This window comes from Herpailurus yagouaroundi, unplaced genomic scaffold (assembly GCF_014898765.1).
Source record: "Herpailurus yagouaroundi ecotype Mexico unplaced genomic scaffold, PumYag 198, whole genome shotgun sequence".
Taxonomy (NCBI): domain Eukaryota; kingdom Metazoa; phylum Chordata; class Mammalia; order Carnivora; family Felidae; genus Herpailurus; species Herpailurus yagouaroundi.
Window position 1 is genome coordinate 22167602 of NW_024412429.1, and position 24152 is coordinate 22191753.

The 24152-nt window shown below is 39.2% G+C and overlaps 1 protein-coding gene across 6 annotated transcripts in view; it reads right to left on the reverse strand.

Moving 5' to 3' along the window:
• Positions 1-24152, reverse strand: part of UTRN (utrophin) — a 492724-nt gene that overhangs the window by 329797 nt on the left and 138775 nt on the right. For all 6 annotated transcript variants that reach the window (XM_040448951.1, XM_040448950.1, XM_040448952.1 and 3 more), the window contains 5 exons: positions 23585-23797; positions 11380-11493; positions 10572-10727; positions 6084-6254; positions 4030-4209 (listed from right to left, as the gene is read on the reverse strand). In XM_040448951.1, the coding sequence (XP_040304885.1) occupies positions 4030-4209; positions 6084-6254; positions 10572-10727; positions 11380-11493; positions 23585-23797 (834 nt within the window). The remainder of the gene's footprint in view (positions 1-4029; positions 4210-6083; positions 6255-10571; positions 10728-11379; positions 11494-23584; positions 23798-24152) is intronic.

Genomic DNA, 24152 nt, shown 5'->3' on the forward strand with positions numbered 1-24152 from the left:
ACTTACACTCCATTTTCTAGAAGCAAAATTATGAGAGGAAGTGCCCCTTCATCTATAGGAAGAGCCTATTTAATTGATAAATTTAGGAGAAAGAGTTCCACAGGGAGCCTCCTGAGTGGATTCTCTTTCAGACCCACTAAGAGAAAGCACATTCCAGCGCGTGCTCCCCAGGGGGTGTGTTTACCAAGTCAGGGGACAGCAAGTTTTTCTATAAAAAGCCAGACAGTAAATATTTTAGGTTTCACAGGCCACATTCAGTCTCTGTCACAGACTCTTTTTTGTTTATTGTACGTGTGTTGTTTTGGTTTTTGAACCACCCTTTTAAAAAAATATAAACCATTTTTAGTTCACAAGCCATACAGAAAAAGGCCACAAACCAGATTTAATCCTGAGTCTGTAATTTACCAACCCCTGGCTAAGACTATAAAAGGGAAAAGAGGTGTCTAGTCCCCTAATTTTTACAGACAGAAAGCAGACTGAGATCTACTTCGCTGCCAGCAGAACCCTATTTCTGGGACACCTATTTCTGGGTGGCTCAGTCAGTTAAGCATCCAACTTGGGCTCAAGTCATGATCTCACGGTTCATGGGTTCGAGCCCCACATAGGGCTCTGTGCTGACAGCTCAGAGCCTGGAGCCTACTTTGGATTCTGTCTCTCTCTCTCTCTCTGCCCCTCCCCTGCTTGCTTGCTCTCTCTCTCAAATAAATAAACATTTAAAAAGTTTTTTTAAAAGAACCCTATTTCTTATGGGGGGAAAAAAGATGGCTCCCAGAGAGGCACTCCCAAGAAGCCACTGGGCCCTATTCAAGCAACGGCTCCTGCCCCTGAAGTGGGGCACGGGCTACACACATGTGCCTGGCTGGATTCCAGAATCACTGTTATTAAATTTTGAGTCACCGTTACCAGTGACAGTTATTTACCTTCTATTCCCCCAACTTTTTTGAATGGAAGTGTCCACTGAGATTTTTCTGAGCCCATCCTTGCCATTGTATGTTGGGTATATGGGAAGCAGGTAACTTGTCTTTTTCATGCCTAGGTCACCAGATCCAGAGGCACTGCTCCCACACACCTGCACCTGAAGAAACTGCTCCAAGGAGCCACATCTGCATGTGGACCTGATGTGGATCACAAGACAGTGGATTCTGAGCTTGTGCTGTACTGGATAAGACTTTGGGAGTCCCTGAGAGTCTAAGTGCATTTTGCATTAGCGAAGAATGTAACTAATGTATGGCCAGAGACTAATGATAGACTAATGATAACCATGGCAGACTAATGATAACCACACAGTTTTTGCTGCTACTCCCATTAAGTGGTGACATTGTTTTCTCCTCCCCTAGGATGTGGCTTGGCCTTGCAACCTGCTTAGAACAAAAGAATGTTCCACAGGTGATGCTCTACCAAACTGCAGACCTAGCCTCTCAGGGGACTAGCAGCTTCTGCTCTCTCCCTCTTAAAAACCAGCTGCCCAGTGCCCAGAAGCCATAAAACAGGCCATGTGGAGAAAGACCTGCAGGAGGAGAGGCCATCGTGAATGCCCCAGCGGAGCTCCCAGTTGAACACAGCTATCCGAGTGAGCTCTCCCTATACCACATAGGTATAGGAGCAGAAGGGCCATTCAGTTGGGCCAAATCAGCCCACAGCATCATAAATAATAAAATAATAAATTGTCATTTTGGGGGGCACCTGGGTGGCTCAGTTGGTTGAGTGTCGACTTTTGCTCAGGTCATGATCTCGTGACCCATGAGTTCGAGCCCTGCATTGGGCTCTGTGCTGACAGCCTAGAACCTGGAGCCTGCTTCGGATTCTGTGTCTCCCTCTCTCTCCCTTTCCCCCACCTCACTCTGTCTCTCTCTCTCTCAAAATGAATTAAACACTAAAAACATTAAAAAAAATTTTTTTTTCTGAATAAATGGTTGTTTTTATAAAGCTCTATATATCAGTGAGGTGTGTTACAGAGCAAGTGATAACATAAGTGTATATATTAAACATATAAACACATGGATGAGAAGAATGTATACTAACTCCGGGATGATGATTACTTAAAGACAGGGATTGAGAGACACGAGATGGGATAGAAAGAAGGAAATATAGTCTGAATGCTAATTTGCTTTATTTTAAAAACAAGATCTGGAAAGATAGGGTAAAATGTTAACATTAATATCTGAAGGATATGTAAATAGGTATTAATAGTATTACCTGTACTTTTCTAGAAGTTTGAAATATCTCATGATTTAAAAAATATGTTAAGGAATCTAAAAATAATCAAGGTAATAATGTTGGACTCTGCCGAAGAAAAGCATTCTTATCCAAACTTCGGATTCTGGACTATTTCTGCCCAGACCCCTTAGTCATCTTGGACATCATTTTGAGAGCATTTCAATTTTTAAGCTTTATTTCCATCTTTTCATCTTCCCCTTTAAAGATACCAAGGCCTCATCTTTTCTCTCTTATCATTTTTCCTGGCATTTTTCCTTCTCTTCTCTCAAAATAATTCTCTCAAACTAATCCCAAAGTAATTCTCAAAGCAATTCCAAATTCTCAACATATGTATTTTATTCCTCATTCTCAAATTGTCACCTTTGGGTCATAAACACAATGTGAAGAAATGACACAGAATACCTGGTGGTCTTTCGTTAGCTTAGGATAACTTGGGGACTTCACTCATTATTTAAATATATTATGAGTTGTTATTTTGCCTATAAATAAACAGGAAAGCAAAAACATGGACAAAACTACAGTAAAATTCAAGTCCAAGATCATCCACTAGGACTCAAGATTGGGCATACATAACATTACATATTATGTTTACATAATTTTAAATTTTAAATTCTCAATTGAGTGACCTCAGGTATTTTATGTTAGATAATACAGTTGACCTTTAAACAACACAGGTTTGAACCGCATGAATCAATTTATACATGGATTTCTTAAAGCACAGTACTATAAATGTATTTTCTCTTATGATTTTCTTAATAACATTTTCTCTTCTCTAGCTTACTTTATTGTAAGAATATAGTATATGATATATATAACATACAAAACATGTGCTAATCACTGATGTTATCAGTAAGAATTCTGGTCAACAGCAGGCTATTAGTAGTTAAGTTTTGGGGGAGTCAAAAGTATATATAGATATTCAACTGTGTGAGGTTGGGGGGGGTCAGTGCTCCTAACCCCCACACTCTCTAAGGGTCAACAGTGTATTAATATTACAGAGTGAGGTTTTATTTGACTTGAAGTTTTCTTATTAACCATCCTGAATTATACATATTTATCTTAGCACAAAACAGATTCAGAAAAAGCAAGAAGTGAGTGAATTTAGTTTAAATATCACAGCTGTGATTGTTTACCATTTTAGGATTTACTACAATACAATCATTTGTTTTAGGCTTAAGTTAAATTTAATTTTTATAAATCAAAACGCTTACATCTTTTCAGTAAAATGCAAGAAAAGTCACACTGATATAAAAACAAGCAGGCAAAACCTTAATTTTATTTTAAAAAAAATTAATAGAATCATCTTCAACCAATGGCAAGAGGGATAAAATAGTCCAGCAAAATACCAGCACATTCAAGTTCTTCTTTCTGTCAGGTGACTCTCTAACTTCAGACACCCAGTTGAAATGAAATAAAAAAAAAAAACAACCCTCAATTCATCTCTGTGTACTGACCAGGCAAAACAAAACAAAAGAAAGGCTCACAGTACATTGTTCTAGAATGTTAGAAATTGGAACAGACCCTACAGATCATCTGAAATATGAAAACCTTGATTTCACATATAAAAAAAGGAAAGTCTAAATATATGAAATAACTTTCCCAAGAACCTTCTACTAACTGAAGGCAGATCGTGGTTTCCTATTTCTTTTTTTTAATCCCAGTTTCCTTTTTATCAACTGTTATCCAGGAATGACTTTTCCTTTATGATCCCGTATTGGAAAAGAAAAATAGAGCTTTTTAGTTTTTTCCAAGATATGGAAATGGTCAGTAAATTACAGAGTTTGATCTCAAAAACATCACTGATTAACATACCTCTAGCGTGTGGCACTTTCCTCGAATTCTGTTACACAGAAGTTGGTAATTCTCCAGCACAACTTTAAGCTCAGATGTCAGTTCCTGGCCACCAGAGGGCACCTTTGCAGCTAGTAACTTGATATTGTCCTTGAGGATCTTCACTCTCACCTCCTTCTGCAACACATCCTCTTTTGCCCTCTGTTCCAAGAAAGGATGAACTTGAAACTGTGTCCCTTTCTCAGTCACCAATTTCTTTCCTTTTTCAAAGATAACTGAACCAAAATTAAAATGCCGACATGATTCTAACGACCTAATTGGAACATTATTTAGGTAATCATTCCAGAGAGTGCTTTTGAAATAAGAAGGCTAACTGTAAGATTTATAAAAAATAAAAATAAAAATAAAAAGCAATGTTAACACACCTAAGTCACGCTCAGTTATGTTTGCCAACAGGAGGTATTTTCAAAGTCTGGGCCCATGATAAGAATCTAAGTGAGCTCATTTTAACACTGGAAGTCTGAGCATACTAAACTGAGTGAGATAAATAAATTTTCACAAAAACTAAGGTGCACCATAGTAGAGGTATCATTTAAAAATAATTTAAACATATTTCTTTTCTCCTGGAACAGAGTTTTATCTATGCTTCTGATAATTAACAGCATTTCAAGAGTGATAGAAGTTATACTAGGAGGATCTAATCTAGAAATAGCTTCTTTCCTGACTCTACCTCTAGGCTGGCGATGAAGTCTCACATTTAGGAAAATCGACCTAAAATGCCTTTCACTTCCCCTTTTAGCTTTCTTTACTACTAAATGGTTTTAAATTTCCCTCAGTTGCAAGTAAAGTAATTAATTACATGTAGTGGTTTTAAAATTCTAACAATCGTTAGAATAAAAATAGATGGAACGTTGCCCAATCAAGGGTTAAAAACTTATTTCTCTAAGCTTTCATCCCTAGTGACTTTGAAATACCACAGCACTGCAATGCCAATAATGTAAAGAAATAAATAAGACCATTCTTAACCTGGTAGGCTACCTTTAAAATATCTTATATACGGAATATTTAAAAAGCTTTCCAAAAAAAGTACACTAAAAAAGATGCTTCAGTGAAAATAACCACATACAAGAACAAAGTCCCTTATTGTATTTACTTTGATTCATATTCAATAATGCACTCATGAAATATAATCCTTTTTTAAAATATCTGCACAGAGATTTTTGCTTTAGTTATACTTTTAGGCAAGTTAAATTTGGCATAAAACAGTCAATGTGTGGCTTACTCTTATTTTTTTTTTTAAATAGCCTTTAAGACTCTATCTCCTTTGGCGTGATCACTGAAGGACACTTGAAGCAATGTTAGAAATTTGGGAATGATGCCCAGTTCTTTTACTATACAAAAAAAAGAAGAAGAAAGAAAGTGTTCAAGACTAATGACACAGGAATCTAAGTTTACAGGAAATATATCCTGTGGACCAAACTGATATTAAATCCCTCAACAATGCTCCTACTGCTACTCTTATCTGCTCTACCAAAATTTTGATATCCATGTGTTTCCCATGTATTAACCAAAAGAATACATTTGATGAAATGAAGATAAATCACAACCAATTTGGGAAGTCACTCTTGTTCCTAATAAAAAAAAATGATTCTCCCTTAAAACTTTTGGAAAGAGATAGCACTGATGTTGCACAACACTGTGAACATAGCTGATAAAACTAACTTTTTGAGTCATCCTCTGTGGCTCCCTGAAGTTCTAATGGAAGAGACTGTCTCAGGGGCCTTCGTGGACTCAACCCATGGGCCAAAGTGAACAAGTGGAGTGTGGCCTTCCGTTCCCTACTAGAGTCATAGTAGCTATCCTTCCTTTTTTTTTTTTTTTTTTTCAAATTGAAATCCAACTATGAAAGATTATATGTACATACCATGTTTTACAGATGCTAGATAGATAGATAGATAGATAGACAGACAGACAGACAGACAGACTCATTCACTCATTCATTTATTCATTCGTATGTAAGGGACAAGGGGAGCTACGAAGCCTATTGACACGGGCACTGACCGGCCTAGACTCACCTTCATTTCTTCCACTGCACTCTCCAGCTCTTCTGGTGACTTGTACTCAAAATCCCTCTCGAGGTATTCTTCTTCTGCCTGGGCCATCCATTCCTGCATCTCTGCCAAGTCTTTCTTCAGGTTCACGGCTTTTTCCTGACTTTCAGACAACCTAGTTTTTTGAATAGCAATCTGGAAAAGAAAAGCCATTCACCCAAATAAACAAATGCTGAAACATTAAATGTCAAGTTCTAGTTTCCAATAGCTAAGGACACAGTGATAACTTTCCACAAAGAGCCTTGTTTTCACATTCAGATAAAATCCTTTATACATTTTGTGCTGATGTTGTAGAATATAAGCAACAATGAAAACAATAATTATAACAATAATTATAATAATTATAATAATTATAACTCTACACCACATGTTGGATATTAATCTAACCTGGAAATACTTACTATAATTTTAAAAATGTGTAACTTTTTTTTATAAATTTTTTTTTTCAACATTTATTTATTTTTGGGACAGAGAGAGACAGAGCATGAACGGGGGAGGGGCAGAGAGAGAGGGAGACACAGAATCGGAAACAGGCTCCAGGCTCTGAGCCATCAGCCCAGAGCCTGACGCGGGGCTCGAACTCACGGACCGCGAGATCGTGACCTGGCTGAAGTCGGACGCTTAACCGACTGCACCACCCAGGCGCCCCAAAAATGTATAACTTTTGACAGAGTAATCTCAAATGAAGGAATCTAACCTGCAACAATAAAAGCATATATTTTAAGGAAATTTACTGTAGCATTGTTTATTATGGAAAAAAAAAAAAAAACCTGGAAGCAACCAAAGAATTGGTTTTCTCCTATAAAACACTGCTGTACAAAATTTTGGTTTTGATAATCTACTATACTTGTATATTGCACAAAGACACAGAAAAAGTTACATTAGGAAAACAGGTATGATCTGTATCTCATTCAATAACTTAAATATTTGATAACCAAACATTTCATATAAAAATATGTTGAGAGGTCCTCCCTCCAACCACAAACTGACGTCCACAGTGGGAGAAGGTACCATCCCACAGAGATCACCCAGTGTTCACTTCGTTATTCGATATTCTTCTGACTCAAATCAAACCTCAGAGTCACCTTGCCAGGCTTGCTCAGCTGCAAAGCTGATAGTGAACAAAAGCCAGTGTAGAAACAGGATGGCTCTCATGAGAGAAAGGCAAAATCCTTAGAGGCTTTCCTGTTCCCACTCTCCAAGCAGGATCAGAGCCATAAAAATAGAAAGGGGCCAAACAGGGGCGCCTGGGTGTCTCAGTCGGTTAAGCATCTGACTTTGGCTCAGGTCATGACCTCACAGTTCAGGGGTTCAAGCCCCACATTGGGCTCTGTGCTGACAGCTCGGAGCCTGGAGCCTGCTTCAGATTCCGTGTCTCTGTCTCTGTCTCTGTCTCTCTCTTTCTGCCCCTCCCCAGCTCACGCTCTCTCATGCTCTCAAAAATAAACAAACTCAAAAGAATTTTTTAAATAAATAAGTGGGGCCAAACAGGAGCTTTGATTTCATTGCCCCACATGGCACTTGAGGAGCTTACTGCCAGCCATACACACAGCCCTGGTTCCTAAGTCTTGGTGATTAGCACTTTACACGGGACGGCTGTTTTCAAAAATACATAGAAATACAGATTCCTTGGGTTCCACTTTCAGAAAATTCTCCTTACTAGTAGTTTGCAGACACTGGACAATTATATAGTTCTCACAGATCCAGAGAGAAATGAGAAAAAGAAAGACACTGGAATAAACTTAAAAAAAAAAAAAAAAGAAAAAGAAAAAGCTCAAAACTATAATTGATTATCCTGAGGTTATTTACTATCTTTTCGCATTAAAATGTTCCTCGTTTCATGGCATCATGGACATAACAGATGAGACAGACTGTTTTTATTTGTTGGTTGATTTCATATGTCCATCCTTTCTTAGCAAAATAAAAATTTGGCCACATTATATTTGCCCCAAACATCTACACCTTTATACTACTTAATGAAACACAATACTCTGGAACTGCTTTAGATAATTACTCACACAACACATGGTTGCCTCCGTGCTGAGGACACTTAAAAATTCCCCACACATTTACTCTCATACAATGAATCAACAGTAATTCATAATTATTTCTTTGCTGTCCTATCTGTATGTACATATGTTATGTAGATAGATGCATAGGTTTAAATATCTATGTCTATACGTATGTATGTACGTATCTAGCGGTTGCTTTCTTTCCTCCTTGCTGGCACTCTTAAACCATTTTCCTTATTTACTTGCCCCCAAATCTCAATAAATGCAAGCACAAACCATCAGATTATAGCACACTTAGAGAAATTTGAACCTGGCCGGAAAAGATGACAGTATGGAATTACTTTCTTAAGTGTGGCAATGGTTTTGTGGTTTTGTAGAAGATTGTCTTTATTCACGAGTGAAGTATTTAGTATTCATGCTAAAGTATTCAGGGAGGAAGTGTCATGATAGTTTCAAATTCCTGTCAAAAGTCCATTTTTAGGGGGAAAAAAACCTGTTTGTGTGTTATGTGTGAAGAGAGTGAGGGAGAGAGAGAAAGCAAATGTGGGAGAAGGTTAACAACCGGCAAATTAAGGAATGGGCCCACGGCTGCTCCCTCTACCACTATCTAAACCTTCCTTGAAGTTTGGACATATTCAGAGTAAGGAATTTGGGGGAAAACAATGAAAACAAAACATTCAAGGATGCAAATATAAGTCTTTCCTACATAAGCATTAACCAAAAAATATCACATGAAGAGATAGGTACCATCTACAGGGTTGTCTGGAACATTTCTGCATTCACACCTTCTCCTCCCACTTCCCCCGTTCTGCACCCACTTCGGCTTTGTGTAACCTCACTAGCAAAGCAGAAGCAATCGTAAAACTACATCGATCTCCTACTGTACCCAGAGTTGCCTTCCTTCCATTTCCATGGAGAAACTATCCAACAGCAATTCTTTCACTGGTAGAGGGGCTCTTGGCCTTCTCACACATGACAGACTTCACTCCAGAAATTATCTTCTCCAAGCAAGGTTCTTCTTTTTGGGCATGCAAATATCCTATAACATCCCTTATTTCTAGAAATTATAGGGGCACCTGCATGGCTCAGTCGGTTAAGCATCCAACTCTTGACTTTGGCTCAAGTAATGATCTCACGGTTCATGGAATCAAGCCCTGTGCAGACAGTGCAGAACCTTCCTGGTATTCTCTCTCTCCCTCTCTCTGCCACTCCCCTGCTCTCTCTCTCACTCTTTCTTTCTCTCTCTTGATAAATAAACTTTAAATAAATAAATAATAAAAATTAAAATTACAAAAATACCTCCTTGGATCCCCAGGTCCCCTCTCCCACCTCATTTCTCTGCTCCCTCAAATAGAAAAATAGCAAAATTCCTCCAAGTTGCTACTACTTGACCCAATCGTTCACTTCCCATTGTCTGCTCAACATTCCCCAATGTGACTTTCTGGCCTGCCATGCCACTGGATCCACTTTTCTCAAGGTCATTTAAAGCCTCCATCTTGTAGATCAAAAGCCTGACTTTCAGTGCTCCTTGGGCTCAAAGATCCTCAGTACTGGGCACCATGGAAAGCTTTCTCCACCTGGCCCCAAGACCTCACAGGCTCTTGGCATTTCTCCTCTGGCTGACCCTTCCTTCTCGGCACCCTTGGCCTTGCTCTTTCCTCTTTCCAGCAGAAAGAGCTGAACAGGGCCATCTACGTGTCTCAATCTCACACTTAACCCTGCCAGAATGGAAATCACTGTTTCACCTGCCCTCACAAAAGCTTCTTCTCCTCGAGTCTCCACCATTTCAGCCAACAGCAGCACAATCCATACAAAGTGGAAGCTTTGCACAGACCCTCGGCTGTTCCCGACTACTCCCTTTTCAAGATCACACATCTAATCCATTACTAGACTCTTATCTCTGTTCTCAAAACACAGTCCAAACCTAACATTCCTCATGACATCCACCACAATCTCCCTAGTCTGAGGGACCAAGACAACAATAACCTCTTAAATATCTGTTTTCACTCTTGCTTTCCCAGAGTAAATTATCCACGTGGTAATATCACTTCCCTGCTTAAGACCCTCTGCTTTCTGTGTGAAATCATACCTGAAATAAAAGTTTAAAATTTTGCTTCAAAGGCCATATACTATTCATGCCACCTGCATTCTGACCTCAAATCTTACCCACCCGCTAATTCCTCTCTTCATTCTGTTCCAGCTACTCTGCCTTTCCAGGTCTTTGTTGAACACCCAAGCTCATTCCCACCAAGCAGCCGAACTAGAAAATTAGTACACTCCCCTAATGAAAAGAAAAATCCACTTTTTGCCCCAACCTGCCACCATGCTATAGTTATTCTAGACCACTGTTCCTCAAACTGGATGGGCTATAAAATGAATTCAGTCACTGAAGAAAAGCTATCTGGCTCTTAAACACAGATAGCAAGGTTGAAAAACTTACCTCCTTGCTGAATTTCTCCACTTGGGTTTGACAGTCAACTAGTTTTGTCTGTATCCAAGTTTTGATTCCAGCAACTGGATAGCTTCGAAGGTCGGCCTCTATTTCCTTCATGTCTTTCAGAGATGATTCGATTGTTTCTATTTCATTAACAAAGGCCTGAACACACAAAACAAGCCAGTGTTGAGTTCATTGCTATATAAGTGGATGCCATAACTATAACTTGTCTGCTTGCATCGCTGAAAATACTATAAAAACAGACTACTTGAGAGTCAGGACTTTTAACTACTTAAGCAATACTGCACCTTGAGAAATTCATTTAACCTGTGCACTTCATATAGCCAGCTGCCAAATTAGATTGGAAATATTTGACTCTCGGCAGGGAATGGTCCTCTCAATTAATTCAGAGAAGCCTAATGATTTCACCAAATACAAACTGCATGCAGTATTACTGGTAAATTTCACATGTTAAATATGTTTTTCTTTAAGCCTCACCAGGTGGCACAATAAGAGCAATATAAAATTGGTAATTATGACACTAAAATTGTCACCAGAACATAAAATAGCAGCTCCTAATGAATTAAAATTGCTCTCATTCTCTCTATGCAGAATTCGATAACCCTAGCCAAAACATGGACATATAAATAACCAGTCATTCTTTTAATAACTGTAAAGTTAAAAAAAAAAAGTCTATGATGAAAGATATTTTATCTAGGTTTGTTGTCATGTCATATTTTTGCAATTTTAATAACAGCAAATAACAAAGAAGAATATGTTATTACAGCAGAGTCCCTAAATCAGCAAAACTCACAGAGCACTGGTCAAGCTCACGCTGTAGCCCTTCAGCATCTCCTTGGACAGCCTGCTCTTTCATTAAGAAGTCTTTCACACCATCCAACCACTTCTCAATGACTTTCAAATCAGCCTAAATGAAACACAATAACAAAGGGGGATATTACTCAGTGACATTCAACCCGCTGCATCTCAAGACCTATCGCTACTGGAAGAAAGGCAACTTTTCAAAACTTTGATAGCATCATTTTCATTTATTGCATTTCTTTCTTTAAATCTTCCAAATTTGAAAATAATGATCTTCATGATTGACTAGAATCCTCAAGAGATGACAGTTTGGTGATCATTCTAAAGATTTCAAAACACTCTCTAGTGAACCAAGCTACTTTGCTTAAACATGAGTAATATCAATGATTATAAATTCAAAATACAGGAAAAATGCTTTTCTAGATGTAATTAGCTAAAAAATCTTTTGTTCTCCTATGATTTAGAACAACTTTTCTCTAAAAGCTAGCTACTCAAAGCAGGAAGAAATCAATAGCATGGTGGAGGGAACACAATCGATGGCTCTAGTTCTATGCTGGGCACTGTGTGACTTAGGAACCCAAGAGAGTCCACAGGTCAGCTGCATGGCTTTCACCCAATATTTCCTAGGCACCCACTGAGATCCCTACAGTGTATGGTACTGCGGATCAGAAACAAGTGGGAAAGAGAACATGCTGCAGGGAGAAACAGAGGTGGTAACATTGGAACTGGGCCATTAATGCAATCAGGTAGGTGCAGTGTGGTCTCCAGTACGAGAGCAAAGTTATGATCATTTCTTCCCGTGGCCTCTCATTCTGTCACTGGCCAGGCTCACTTGTTAGCTTTCCTGATGTGGAGCTGAACTTGTTCCCTTATGTCCTGTCAATTCTTTGCTTCTCGTTCAGTCCTAAGGATGGAGATACATTTACATTCCTGTTCAAAGATGACCTTCCGATTTAAAGGCAGCCACTGTGTCTTCCCTTAGTCTCCTATTGGTGCTAAGCATTCCAAATTCCTTCAATGATGTCTCTAGAACATGAGATCCAGCTATGGCACTCACCACACTCATCAACATGCTCAGGACACTAAATCAATTTTTTAATGTCCTTGCAACATGCCACACAGAACCAACTACCCTTCCCCTTATAATGCTGGAGTGAATGGTCAAGATAGAACCTGCTGTTTCACGTATGGCTATTCCACTGATAAAATGCCACCTAAAGTTGTTTCAGTTTTACTTTTCTTATTATAGGTTGTGGGGTTTTTTTTCTTTTTTTATTTGTTTGTTTATAGATAGATTAGTCACAATTATTATTTATGGTTAGCTAAAACTCCAAAATTCCCATAACTACCTCTAAATTACATTTCCCCTATCTCATATCGATTGCTTAAATGACTGCTGTAATAAATTCAAGACTGATATTTACAAATATTACATTTTGCCTAGTTATGCTAACAATTATAGCTAACAATGTAATCATAAAAAGCCAACAAAATGATTTGAAGTTTTAGTCTCTCCACTTTGCTGTCAGCTATTCCCCCTGTCTCTTGTCAGCAAATCTGACAGTAGGGGTGTCCTTTTTCTTTGGGAATTTTTTGTTGTTGGGTTTTCGGTTTTTTTCTGGCGAAAAATAAGGCCAGTAATAGTGCCTACCTGAGCATTTCCTCACGAAGACCCATGTCATTCATTATTCAACAAAGTTTTGGGTTAGTTTTCAAAATATGGGAATCTATGTAACACTAGCATCTACCTAGCTTGCCACCTCCTTCTTACAGGTTCGGAAGAGATTTCTCAGGTATTTTAGCGATGAAGTCAATACTTGCCAAAAATGAGTTTGTGAGCCATTATTTGAACCAAATGAGCATACATGAAATGTAAGGTTATGAATCTGTATATCTGATAATCTAGCATCCCTCCTCCAAAAAATAAATAAAGGAAAGCAGTAATTAAAGGAAATCAGTCTGGGCAAGCGTTCTCGGTGGTGTCCACGATGACTCCTGGTGACCACCACATTCCTTCCTAAGCACGTGGAAGATCTCTGGTTTGCCGTTTATCCGCAGCTCTGCCAGGAACGGACACCAAGCTTACTTCAGGTCTTTGCCTTCTAGAAAATAATGTTCCCCCTTAAGTAAGACATGCATCATCTCCATTCTTCTGGTACTTTCTCACAAGATGCACAATGTGGCCTTGAGACCATGAGTAAAATCCCCACATTACTCGGGATGTTGATTTAGGCATCTGAAGGATCTGGGTAGTTTTCCCATCTAACTCCTGATCTAGGTGCTAATGCCCCCTCAAGAATGGTCACCTTTCCAATTTGCAGGGCCCTCCTCCGATGAAGACAGGGAGCAGAAAGCACTTGTTGTTTAGGCCTTTCAGCCTCCCCCTCTACTGACACTCTGCACCCCACACATGCTTCCAAGTACGGCTTCTTTGTAAACTCTTTCAGTTATGCTGTGCACTTCCTCAAGCATGCTTTCCCTCTGTTCTTTAGCCTGTCACTAGCCTGTTCTCACAGGCTCATGCACTCTTGCTCTTCCATATTATTTTGATCAATTACCTCTCTCTTCTGCATTTGCTCCACGCCCTACGATCTTACCATACAGGACTACTTGGTAAGACATGCCCTGGGCAGGGGGAGGCAGGATGCAAAACGATAAAAGTGCAGGGGCGCCTAGGTAGCTCAATCAGTTGAGCCTCTGACTCTTGGTTACAGTTCAGGTCACGATCTCACAGTTTGTGGGTTTGGGCCCCACGTTGGGCTCTGCGCTGAGCACACGGAGCCTGCTTGGGGTTCTCTCTCTCTGACCTCTTTCTCTGCCCCTACCCCCACTCGCGCTCTCTTTCTCTCTCTCAAAATAAACTTTTTACAAATATCTAAAAAAGATAAAAGTGAAAAAAGGGAGAAGCTACAAATACATATACAGAGTTCATAAAAGCCTTTCTTTTAACTGTCCATTTAATTTGTTGCCACTTCTTGCACTGTTACTCTCCATTCTAAACTTAAGAATTCAAAGCAGCATTACTGCTGTATAACTGGGCAATTCAGTAACTCCAGTTTTGAATTTAAAAAACTGATAGGGGCGCCTGGTGGCTCAGTCGATTGAGCGTCTGACTTTGGCTCAGGTCATGATCTTGCGGTTCATGGGTTCAAGCCCCGCGTCAGCCCCTGTGCTGACAGCTGGGAGCCTGGAACCTGCTTCGGATTCTGTGTCTCCCTCTCTCTCTGCCCCTCCCCCACTCGCTCTCTCTCAAAGAGAAATAAACATTAAGAAATTAATAAAAATAAAAAACTGATAGTCTTCTGGGCCAAGGATTTTTTTTTTTTTTTTTTTTGAAATTTACGTGGAAGCGTTCCACTCCATGGAGGTTTTCATCACAACCAGCCTTAACTGAAGCGAGCAGCCTCAGTCCTGCACTTGTGAGAGGTGGCATCAACCCCTTTCCTTCCTCCCTCTCCCAGATACACACAGACCCACGGGGAGGACACACAATTCACACACACTTGTTCCTTCTCTCTCACACACTTTAACATGAGAAAAAAGAGGAATGAAACAGAAACAGACAAGCCATGAAGACCAACTGATCATCCCAACAGTAACAAAGGAACAGACAGGAATTTGAAAATCTGTTTTCCCTACTAAAAACCCTTCACGTAATCCTGGCCACACCGAATTCTAAGAGAAGCAGTGTGTGACCCATGATAAGAAGATGAAAGTGAAAATACCAAGGTCGGCCCCTTACCAGCCACAAGGTCTTGAGAAACTCACTTCTTTTCTTTGAGCCTCAGCAGCTCATCTATAAAATACGAATAATAACAACTACCTTGCCTCTAGAAAAACAGAGACAATGTTTGGACAGGGCCTGGTACAGAGCAGGCATGCAATAAAACCTAGCTATTATTACTAAGATCTACAAAACCAAGTGCTTTATTACCAAAATTAAGCCATGAAGAGTTACCACTTCCAAGTTCAGAGAGAGTGCATGCTGGCATGAGTCAGCTTAATATTTTTAACTAATGCCAACATTAATCCTTGTTCTTAAAAGTAACTGCTTGAAAGAGCTACTACTAGATCTCCTGAATTCAGCTCAGCAGAAGGAAACCCAGTAAATGAGGGAAGGCCCGAACTTTAGAAAGGCCTGGCAGCAGCAGCCTCTCGCAGAACCCCCCACCCTGTGGGGGCATTAATGGGTTAGTAAGAGCAATTCTAGCTAGCACTTGCGTGCAGGTAGGTGTGGGAGATGGGGAGCTCTGCTCCGCCCTCCAATGCCTCCCCTTTCCCCCAGAAAGAAATTATTGTCTCAGTCTATCTGTGGCAGGTGTTTCCTGCGCTTTGAAAAAGCACCCAGAGTCTGCTCATCTTTAAATCAATCATACAAGAAGAATTCCAAAGAAAGTGCACGAGCTTACATGAAAATTATTTCTCTCCCCATTAAAAAAAATCACTCGACTTATGCACTTCTGAGTTTCTAATGTACAGTAATGAGTATTTAATTTTTTTATCCATCTCCATTCACTTACAGAATACACACATATATGTTATATATGATATATATTCTGAATATTATATATGTGTTCACATTGGGTAATTTCTAATGTCCTCACTTCTTCGGGTGACCTCAGCTCTTTTGAAGCAATAGAAAACATTTTAAAATACTAGTAAACTTCTAAATTCACTGTCATTATTTCATAGACACAAAATAAATAAACTGTAAGTCCTAAACTACATCCTTATTTACACTCACAAAATTCTGAAACAAATAGAAAATGAATAATATGGTAGTTTTGAAAACCAAAGGATCAAATATTCGAGTTTGGAAGGGCCAAAATGTCTACACTGACCATCTCTGCTCAAAGGCATTATTTGTACACATCTGAGATGGATAACACCTGTCGGTGGGTCACAGAGAAGGAGTGCAAGGTCGTAAAAACAACTCCTTTAACCAACGAAGCACCCCATCTCCCAGCCTGGCCCCTGAGCTAGGGACGAAGGAAATCTGAAGCTTGGTAACTCTGGATTTCAGACAATAAGACTCCAAAGTACACAACTACCTCCCAGGATTTTGTTGACAGCTACATTCTTGGCATTTTATCTCACTCCTTCCCCATCTGTTGGAATGTCCACAGCTTTTTAAGCAATTTCTAGCCCAAGACACAGGCGAGAAGAAGTGTGAAACCAGAATTAAAACAGTAACTTGAGGTAATGAGGCTTCTGTTTTCTTTGGTTTCATAATATTCATGAATCTCAAAAACACTCGTTAAAAAGTGCTCTTTCGTTTAGCAGGGAAGACCAACAATGACACTGCTACAGCATTTATCATCTGAAACTAACAAGAGTTCTTAAATGTAAGGTTTAGAATGCACCAATATTCCCTTTAGTAAAGTAAAATGCATTCAAAGTGAGGGGGGAAAAAGACCTTATGAAATCACTGTATCAGGTATATGTTACCCGAAAAAAGTGAGATCGGCCATGTCGCAGGTTACTCTTACAAGGTATTTACCAGTGCGTTTTTACTCTGAAGTGCCTTCCAGAGTAATTTCAAAGCCTGGTTGGTTCTGCATGTCTCAGAGCTCCTGCGTATCCCCTTCCACAGGCTGGGTCAGAGCACAGCGGGACAGTGTGTGCCTCTGAGTGCTCAGCAACTGAAGGAAGGGGTGTGACTATACAAGGTCCCGTCATTTATGAAAAGCGGGCATTTAGATTTTAGAGACCCAACTCCGTAGAGAAATGTGACTGGTAAGATGCCTGCAGGTACCTACAGACCAATTATTCACACCCACTTGCTTGTTGCTTGCCACACACGGTTCCTGTAGTCAAAGAGCTCAGTCCTCAGGGGGGGAGGACAGACACACAGTCAATCCTTAATAAAAAAAACTGGCCTGAAATGAGGGACTGTGAAGGCATGAACGAGGCGTAGTAGAATCACAGAGGAGGGAATAATCAGCTGGGGGGTATGGTGGTGAGCGAGACGAAAGACTGCTTGTGGAACAAGCTTACTCTTAAAGGATGAGCTCAGAAGAGGAAGATGTGAATTCCTAGCAAGCAAGTGACATTTCCGGAGAAAGGCAATTATCCAATGTGGGGTCTTTGTGATCCACTACACTGTTTTTTTCCTCACCCCACTCAGCTCTGGAAGGAGGGGGTGGGGACAGGGGCACAGAGCAGGAGGGGCTTCAGAACAAGGAAGGGGCAGAAGCTAGGATGTTTATGAGTGCACTCTCTATTACTAGGGCAAAGACAACCACATACTTTCCAGAAGTGGAACTCTGACACCACTGTAGAAGATGGATTTGAGGGAGCATGACTAGAAGCTGGAGTCAGATTTAAAGGGCAATGGGATTGTCAGGGCAAGGGACTGAGAGTCTGCACAAAGCAGGAAGAGGCTACAGGAGTGTCTGAAAGGGAGGAGCAGTGGTAAACGTAAGACAGAGTTTTGTGTGGGCCTTGGGGACAGTTGCACGATTTTGCAGGGATACTGCACCACAAAAGAATTTAAATAGGGAAAAAGAAACAATACAAAATACCTGAAGCCCCTGAATCCAAAGACATCATTACTGGTGATAAGAGATACATAAACAGCCTCTTAGGATTTTATATTTAATTCTCATAACTCATAAGAAAATCAAGTAAAATCAATAATGAGAAAACTTTTTCATATATTTTTAAATGTCTAGCTGCCTGGAAGAAGTGGGTTTTAAAAGCACCAATTAATTTTAATTCTTAAGTACAGGAACTGAGGTCATTATTTTGGCATGGAATAGATAAAAAAAAAAAAAGATTTAAGAACTTACATGAACATGACACTGAATAAGAATACGCAGGCCAAACCTCTACCTGTACAGAGAAACCAGCCATGCAGACAAAGGAAACGTAGGCAGATGAAAAAAGATACTATTTGTCAACAAGTAACAGAAAACTAAAATTTGCACATGAATAACGACACTTTTGCAAGTACTGTAGAATGGGTTCAAAGTTTAAATGTGCTGTGCCAATAAAAGACATCATCATTATTTTCAGTAGGGGATTCATACTCCAAGTTCATGTATCTGTGTACTACTTAAATGTCCCTCATGGAGCTCCAACATCATTTGTTTCTATTAGGGTGAAAAAAATGATTAAAATTAATAACATTCATAAGCTTTCCCTTTTTACTTGGAATATGTTAGCCTCTAGCAAGAACCCTTTTTTTTAACAGTGATTCAACAATTCCATACATCACCCCATGCTCATCACAAGCGCCCTCCTTAATCCCCATCATCTATTTCACCCAGCCCCCAGCCCCCTCCCCTCTGGTAACCATCAGTTTGTTCTCCATAATTAAGAATCTGTTTCTTGGTTTGTATCTTTTTCCCTTTGCATGTTTGTTTTGTTTCTTAAATTCCACATATGAGTGAAATAACATGTTTGTCTTTCTCTGTCTTATTTTGCTTAGCATTATACTCTCTAGATCCATCCATGTCATGGCAAATGGCAAGATTTCATTCTTTTTATGGCTGAGTAATATTCCACGGTATGTATAGCTTCTTTACCCATTCATCAGTTAATGCTTCCATATCCTGGCTATTATAAATAATGCTCCTATAAACATAGAGTACATGTATCCCTTTGAATTAGTGTTTTTTTATTCCTTGGGTAAATACCCATTAATGCCATTGCTGGATCACAGAGTAGTTCTACTTTTAACTTTCTGAGGAACTTCTATCCTGTTTTCCAGAGTGGCTACACCAGTTTGCATTCCCACCAACAGTGCATGAGAGTTCCTTTTTCTCCACATCCTCACCAACACCTGTTATTTCTTGTGTTCTTGAGTTTAGCCATTCTGACAGGTGTGAGGTGATTATCTCATTGTAGTTTCGATTTGTATTTCCTTGATGGTAAGTGATATTGAGCATCTTTTCATGTGTCTTTTGGCCATCTGTATGTCTTCTTTGGAGAAATGTCTACTCATGTCTTCTGTCCATTCTTAATTGGATTAGTGATTTGGGGAGTGTTGAGTTTTTATATAAGTTCTTTATGTATTTTGTATACTAACCCTTTATTTGATATGTGATTTGCAAATACCTTCTCCCATTCCGAAGGCTGCCTTTTAGTTTTGTTGATTATCTCCTTTGCTATGCATAAGCTTTTTATTTTGATGTAGCCCCAATAGTTTAGTTTTGCTTTTGTCTCCCTGGAGATATATCTAGAAAGAAGTTGCTATGGTCAATGTCAAAGAGGTTACTACTGCCTATGTTCTCTTCTAGGTTTTTTTATGGTTTCAAGTCTCACATTTAGGTCTTCAATCCATTTTGAACTTATTTTTGTGTAAGGTATAAGAAAATGGTCCAGTTTCTTTCTTTTGCATGTGGTGGTCCAGTTTTCCCAACACCATTTGTTGAAGAGACTGTCCTTTTCCCATCGGATATTCTTTCCTGCTTTGTCGAGGATGAATTGACCATATAACTGAGGGTTTATTTCTGAGTTTTCTATTCTGTGTCACTGATCTGTGTCTATTTTTGTGCCAGTACCATACTGTTTTGATTACTACAGTTTTGTAATATAATTTGGAGTCCAGAATTATGATGCCTCCAGCTTTTTCTTTTTTAAGATTGCTTTGGCTATTCAGGGTCTTTTGTGATTCCATACAAATGTTAGAATTGTTTGTTCTAGTTCTGTGAAAACTGCTGTTAGTATTTTGATAGGGACTGCACAAAATATGTAGGCTGCTTTGGCTAGTATAGACATTTTAACTTTGCTCTTCCAATCTATGAGCATGTAATGTCTTTCCATGGGACCCATTGTTAATATTAACTGCCTTCAGGAAAGGAAATGGTATGGGGGCGGGGGGAGACTCTAAATGTTCACTCTAAATACTTCTCTATTGGGGCGCCTGGGTGGCACAGTCGGTTAAGCGTCCGACTTCAGCCAGGTCATGATCTCACGGTCCGTGAGTTCGAGCCCCGCGTCGGGCTCTGGGCTGATGGCTCAGAGCCTGGAGCCTGTTTCCGATTCTGTGTCTCCCTCTCTCTCTGCCCCTCCCCCGTTCATGCTCTGTCTCTCTCTGTCCCAAAAATAAATAAAAACGTTGAGAAAAAAAAAATACTCTAAATACTTCTCTATTATTCAATTTCTTCACAATGAACAGTCTCTGTGCATTACTTATATAATTAAAAATCCATTTTAAAAATAAACAAGCCAACCACTTTTTTCCTAAGAAACACCATCGTAAAATAACAATGAATCAAAAGCCTACTGTGCCTCATGCCTTAAAGACAAATAGAATTTAAATGGCCAAAAAGTGTACATCGCGTCATTGAAAAGGGGGAAAAAATGCTAACCTGCAAATGAATATTTATTGTAATTAGCCTTGGGTGAAAAATTAAGTTGTCCTAAATGACCCATAAGTAATTAAGTAACAAAGCAATGCTGCAAAACAAAGCAAATACAGGAGTAAAAGTTTTCTTCAGAATTAAAAAATATGAGGTGCCTAGGTGGCTCTCGGTTGGGCGGCTGACTCGGCATGGGTTGTGATCTCACAGCTTGTGAGTTTGAGCCCCACATCGGGCTCTGTGTTGACAGCTCAGAGCCTGGATCTTGCTTCGGATTCTGTGTCCTTCTCTCTCTCTCTGCCCCGCATGCACGCGCGTTCTCTCTCTCAAAAATAAACATTAAAAAAAAATTAAAATACACACACACACATGCGCGCACACACACACACACACACATATATATTTCAATAAAGAGGTTGCACAATTAAGGAATACAAACACTGTCAACAATCTTGTAGTTAAACACAAAAAATAAAGAATAGCTGGACTTTACAAATCTGCTACTGTGAAAACAACTAAAAAGTCTAAATATCTGGGGTATTCGTTATGTAAGTAAATTTGGCACACATTCCAAATGCTAGTGCCTGGACTGGCTACACGAGTAACAACAGTGCAGGAAAGCCTAAAGCTGGATTACTATAACCACAGGACTCTCTTCTGCGTTTTGGAAGACTATTTCTTTTCTTTAAACCCGTATTAAAATATTGGCACACATTTAGGTAACCCTAAAATACACTTTTGCAAGTCCAAAGAAAATTAACCTGTTAATTTCCCTAACTGCATCTCAGATTTAAACTTGAAAGCAAAGCAATGCTCTTTAGAAAAGATGAGAAATCTCTAATCCAGCATTGCTCAACCTTCACACTATTGACATTTAGGGCCAGAAAATTCTTTTTTTGTGAGGGAATTCTTGTGCGTTAGCTGTAACCTTGGCCTCTGCACGCTAGGAGCCAAGAGCACACCCCCTCCCCCTAAAGTTGTGACAACCAGAAAAATCTCCAAACATTAACAAATGTCCTGGGGGGAGAGGGGCAGGGTACAAAATCACTTCAGTTGGGCCCCACTGATAATGCAATGCCTGAGCCATAACCAAAATTTTACAATCATGAGTAAGGGTAATTCTGTTTTTTTTAAGTTGTGAGAATTGTAACTGAAGGCAGATAAGGGGAAGTGGATCCACTCACAAAGTAAAATGATTCAAAAATACTAAGCTACACATAACACACTCCTCTTCAAAATTAATGCTTTATTCTTTTTTTATTTTATTTTATTTTTACATTTATTTATTTTTGAGAGACAGGGTGAGACAGAGTGCAAGTCAGGGAGGGGCGGAGAGAGGACAAACAGAATCTGAGGCAGGCTCTAGGCTCTGGACTGTCAGCACAGAGCCTGACGGGGGCTCAAACCCACGTACTTTGAGATCATGACCTGAGCTGAAGTTGGATACTTAACCGACTGAGCCACCCACACGCCCCAAAATTAATGCTTTATTCTAAGGAGAGCTCAGCCTTGGTATAAAACTGAAGTTTACACTTAGAAAAAAAATTCCTTCCACTACCAACACACACACACACACACACACACACACACACACACACACACAGAGAGAGAGAGAGAGAGAGAGAGAGAGAGAGAGAGAGAGAAAGAAACTTCACTATCTTTATTCTCCTGGTCACTCATTGGAACTGCCCACTGGGGCAGTTCAGTGGTCACCCCTCTTGTCTCATCTTTCTGGAACCTTCACACTGATCTGTAGAGTCCACCAGCCTCTCTTCTACCACATATTCCCTGTTTTGATTTTTAAAACATTACTTTCATAAATTTTGTCTTAATTTTCAATCTTTTCACTTTATCACACGCTTCACACAAATTCTCACATCCATATGACACATATATTTTATATATATGTAAATCATCTCATTTATATACTCTCTTGGAAACTAAATCCAAATATATGTATATATATACAATATATTATATTATATATTAATATATATCCAAATTTAAATCTATTACTAATTTCATTTCATTCACTGAAACATACTTACTGAGTGCCTCCTCTGTGCCAGGCACTATACCGTAAGTCTATCTTGAGATACAACAGTGGGAAAACAAAACAAAACACGACAGATCAAAGTAAGGAGATATCAGGAGGACGGAGAACAGAGTGTGATGGACTTATTCTTCATCCAGACCTTTTCTAACAGAAAACCAGGTGATTTTCTGGAGACCACTTCTCCATCTTCCTCCCAGATGAAACATTAAAATCCTGTCTTACCTGACGTTGACTTTATCACTTTCTCCTTAGGTCCTAACATTTGCCCCTTCCTCTGGAACTTCATCACTGCTTCATCTGTCAACATTTTCAGATGTAGGAAAGGATTCTACTTCTGAATTTTCATGTCCCTCAGTTGACCTGCTTTCCCAATATGACACCGTTTATTGACAGCCTAGCTCAGATTTGTCTCAAGAAGTCTTCAAAAACCGGCTTCAAGCATTCATCTGTCTGGTACGAGGTGGGCAATTTTACCACTCTAACCAAGTTCCCCTGCAACCTAATCACTGGTCTGAATATCATGCCAGCTCCTCATCCCTGAAATATTACTTTGACCAGTTTTAAGCAATTTTCTCTTTCTTTAAGATCCAGTTCACCTCTACCAAGAAGCTCTCTTGCAAAGCAAAAAAAAAACCACAAAAAACAAAAAACAAAAAAACAAAAACAAATGTGTTCTCCAGCACAGTAAGAGCAAGTCAGAAATCCCAACTTATATACATAATAAATGTGGGACTAGAAAAAAATGCAAAATATCCAAATAATACATACTGGAGTCTTACATGATAAATTACCATTTTACTCTCTGATAAAGTCCTAATGGCCTCTGGATTTACCTCAAAAGCTCCAAGTTTGGGAGTAATTTCTTCAAGCAAATGAAGATCTTTGGAAACCTTGACCTTTAGTTTGTTCCACTTTCCCTGAACATCATCAAATTCTTGCTTATACATTGTTTTTACATCTGGAGAAACATTTTTCTCCAAAGCCTTTGTTTCTTCTGCAAGTTTATATAATGTAGGTTTTTGATTCTCAAGGATTTCACCAAGAGCCTGGAAAAAATTTTTAAAGATTAAAAATACACACAATAATTTGTACACATGTAATAATACGGGCTATAACACAGACTAAGGTCACTTTTTAAGAGGTATTCAACTAAAAAAGAATTGTGTAAAACTCATGAAAGAAAAATAAGCATAACCAAAAAACGTTAAAGCTTTCCCTTCATGAGTTGTGCGTGGGCCAGAAATAATATATTCTCCACACTAAAATCCAGTATAACAATACACTCAGTGAGGATCCAGTGTGCAGTGCTCAATGGCTGATCTGTTTTATCTGATGAAATAACGCACAGTCACATATCCTGAATGACCAGAGAAGCATTTTTATTCAACACAGAAAAAAGAA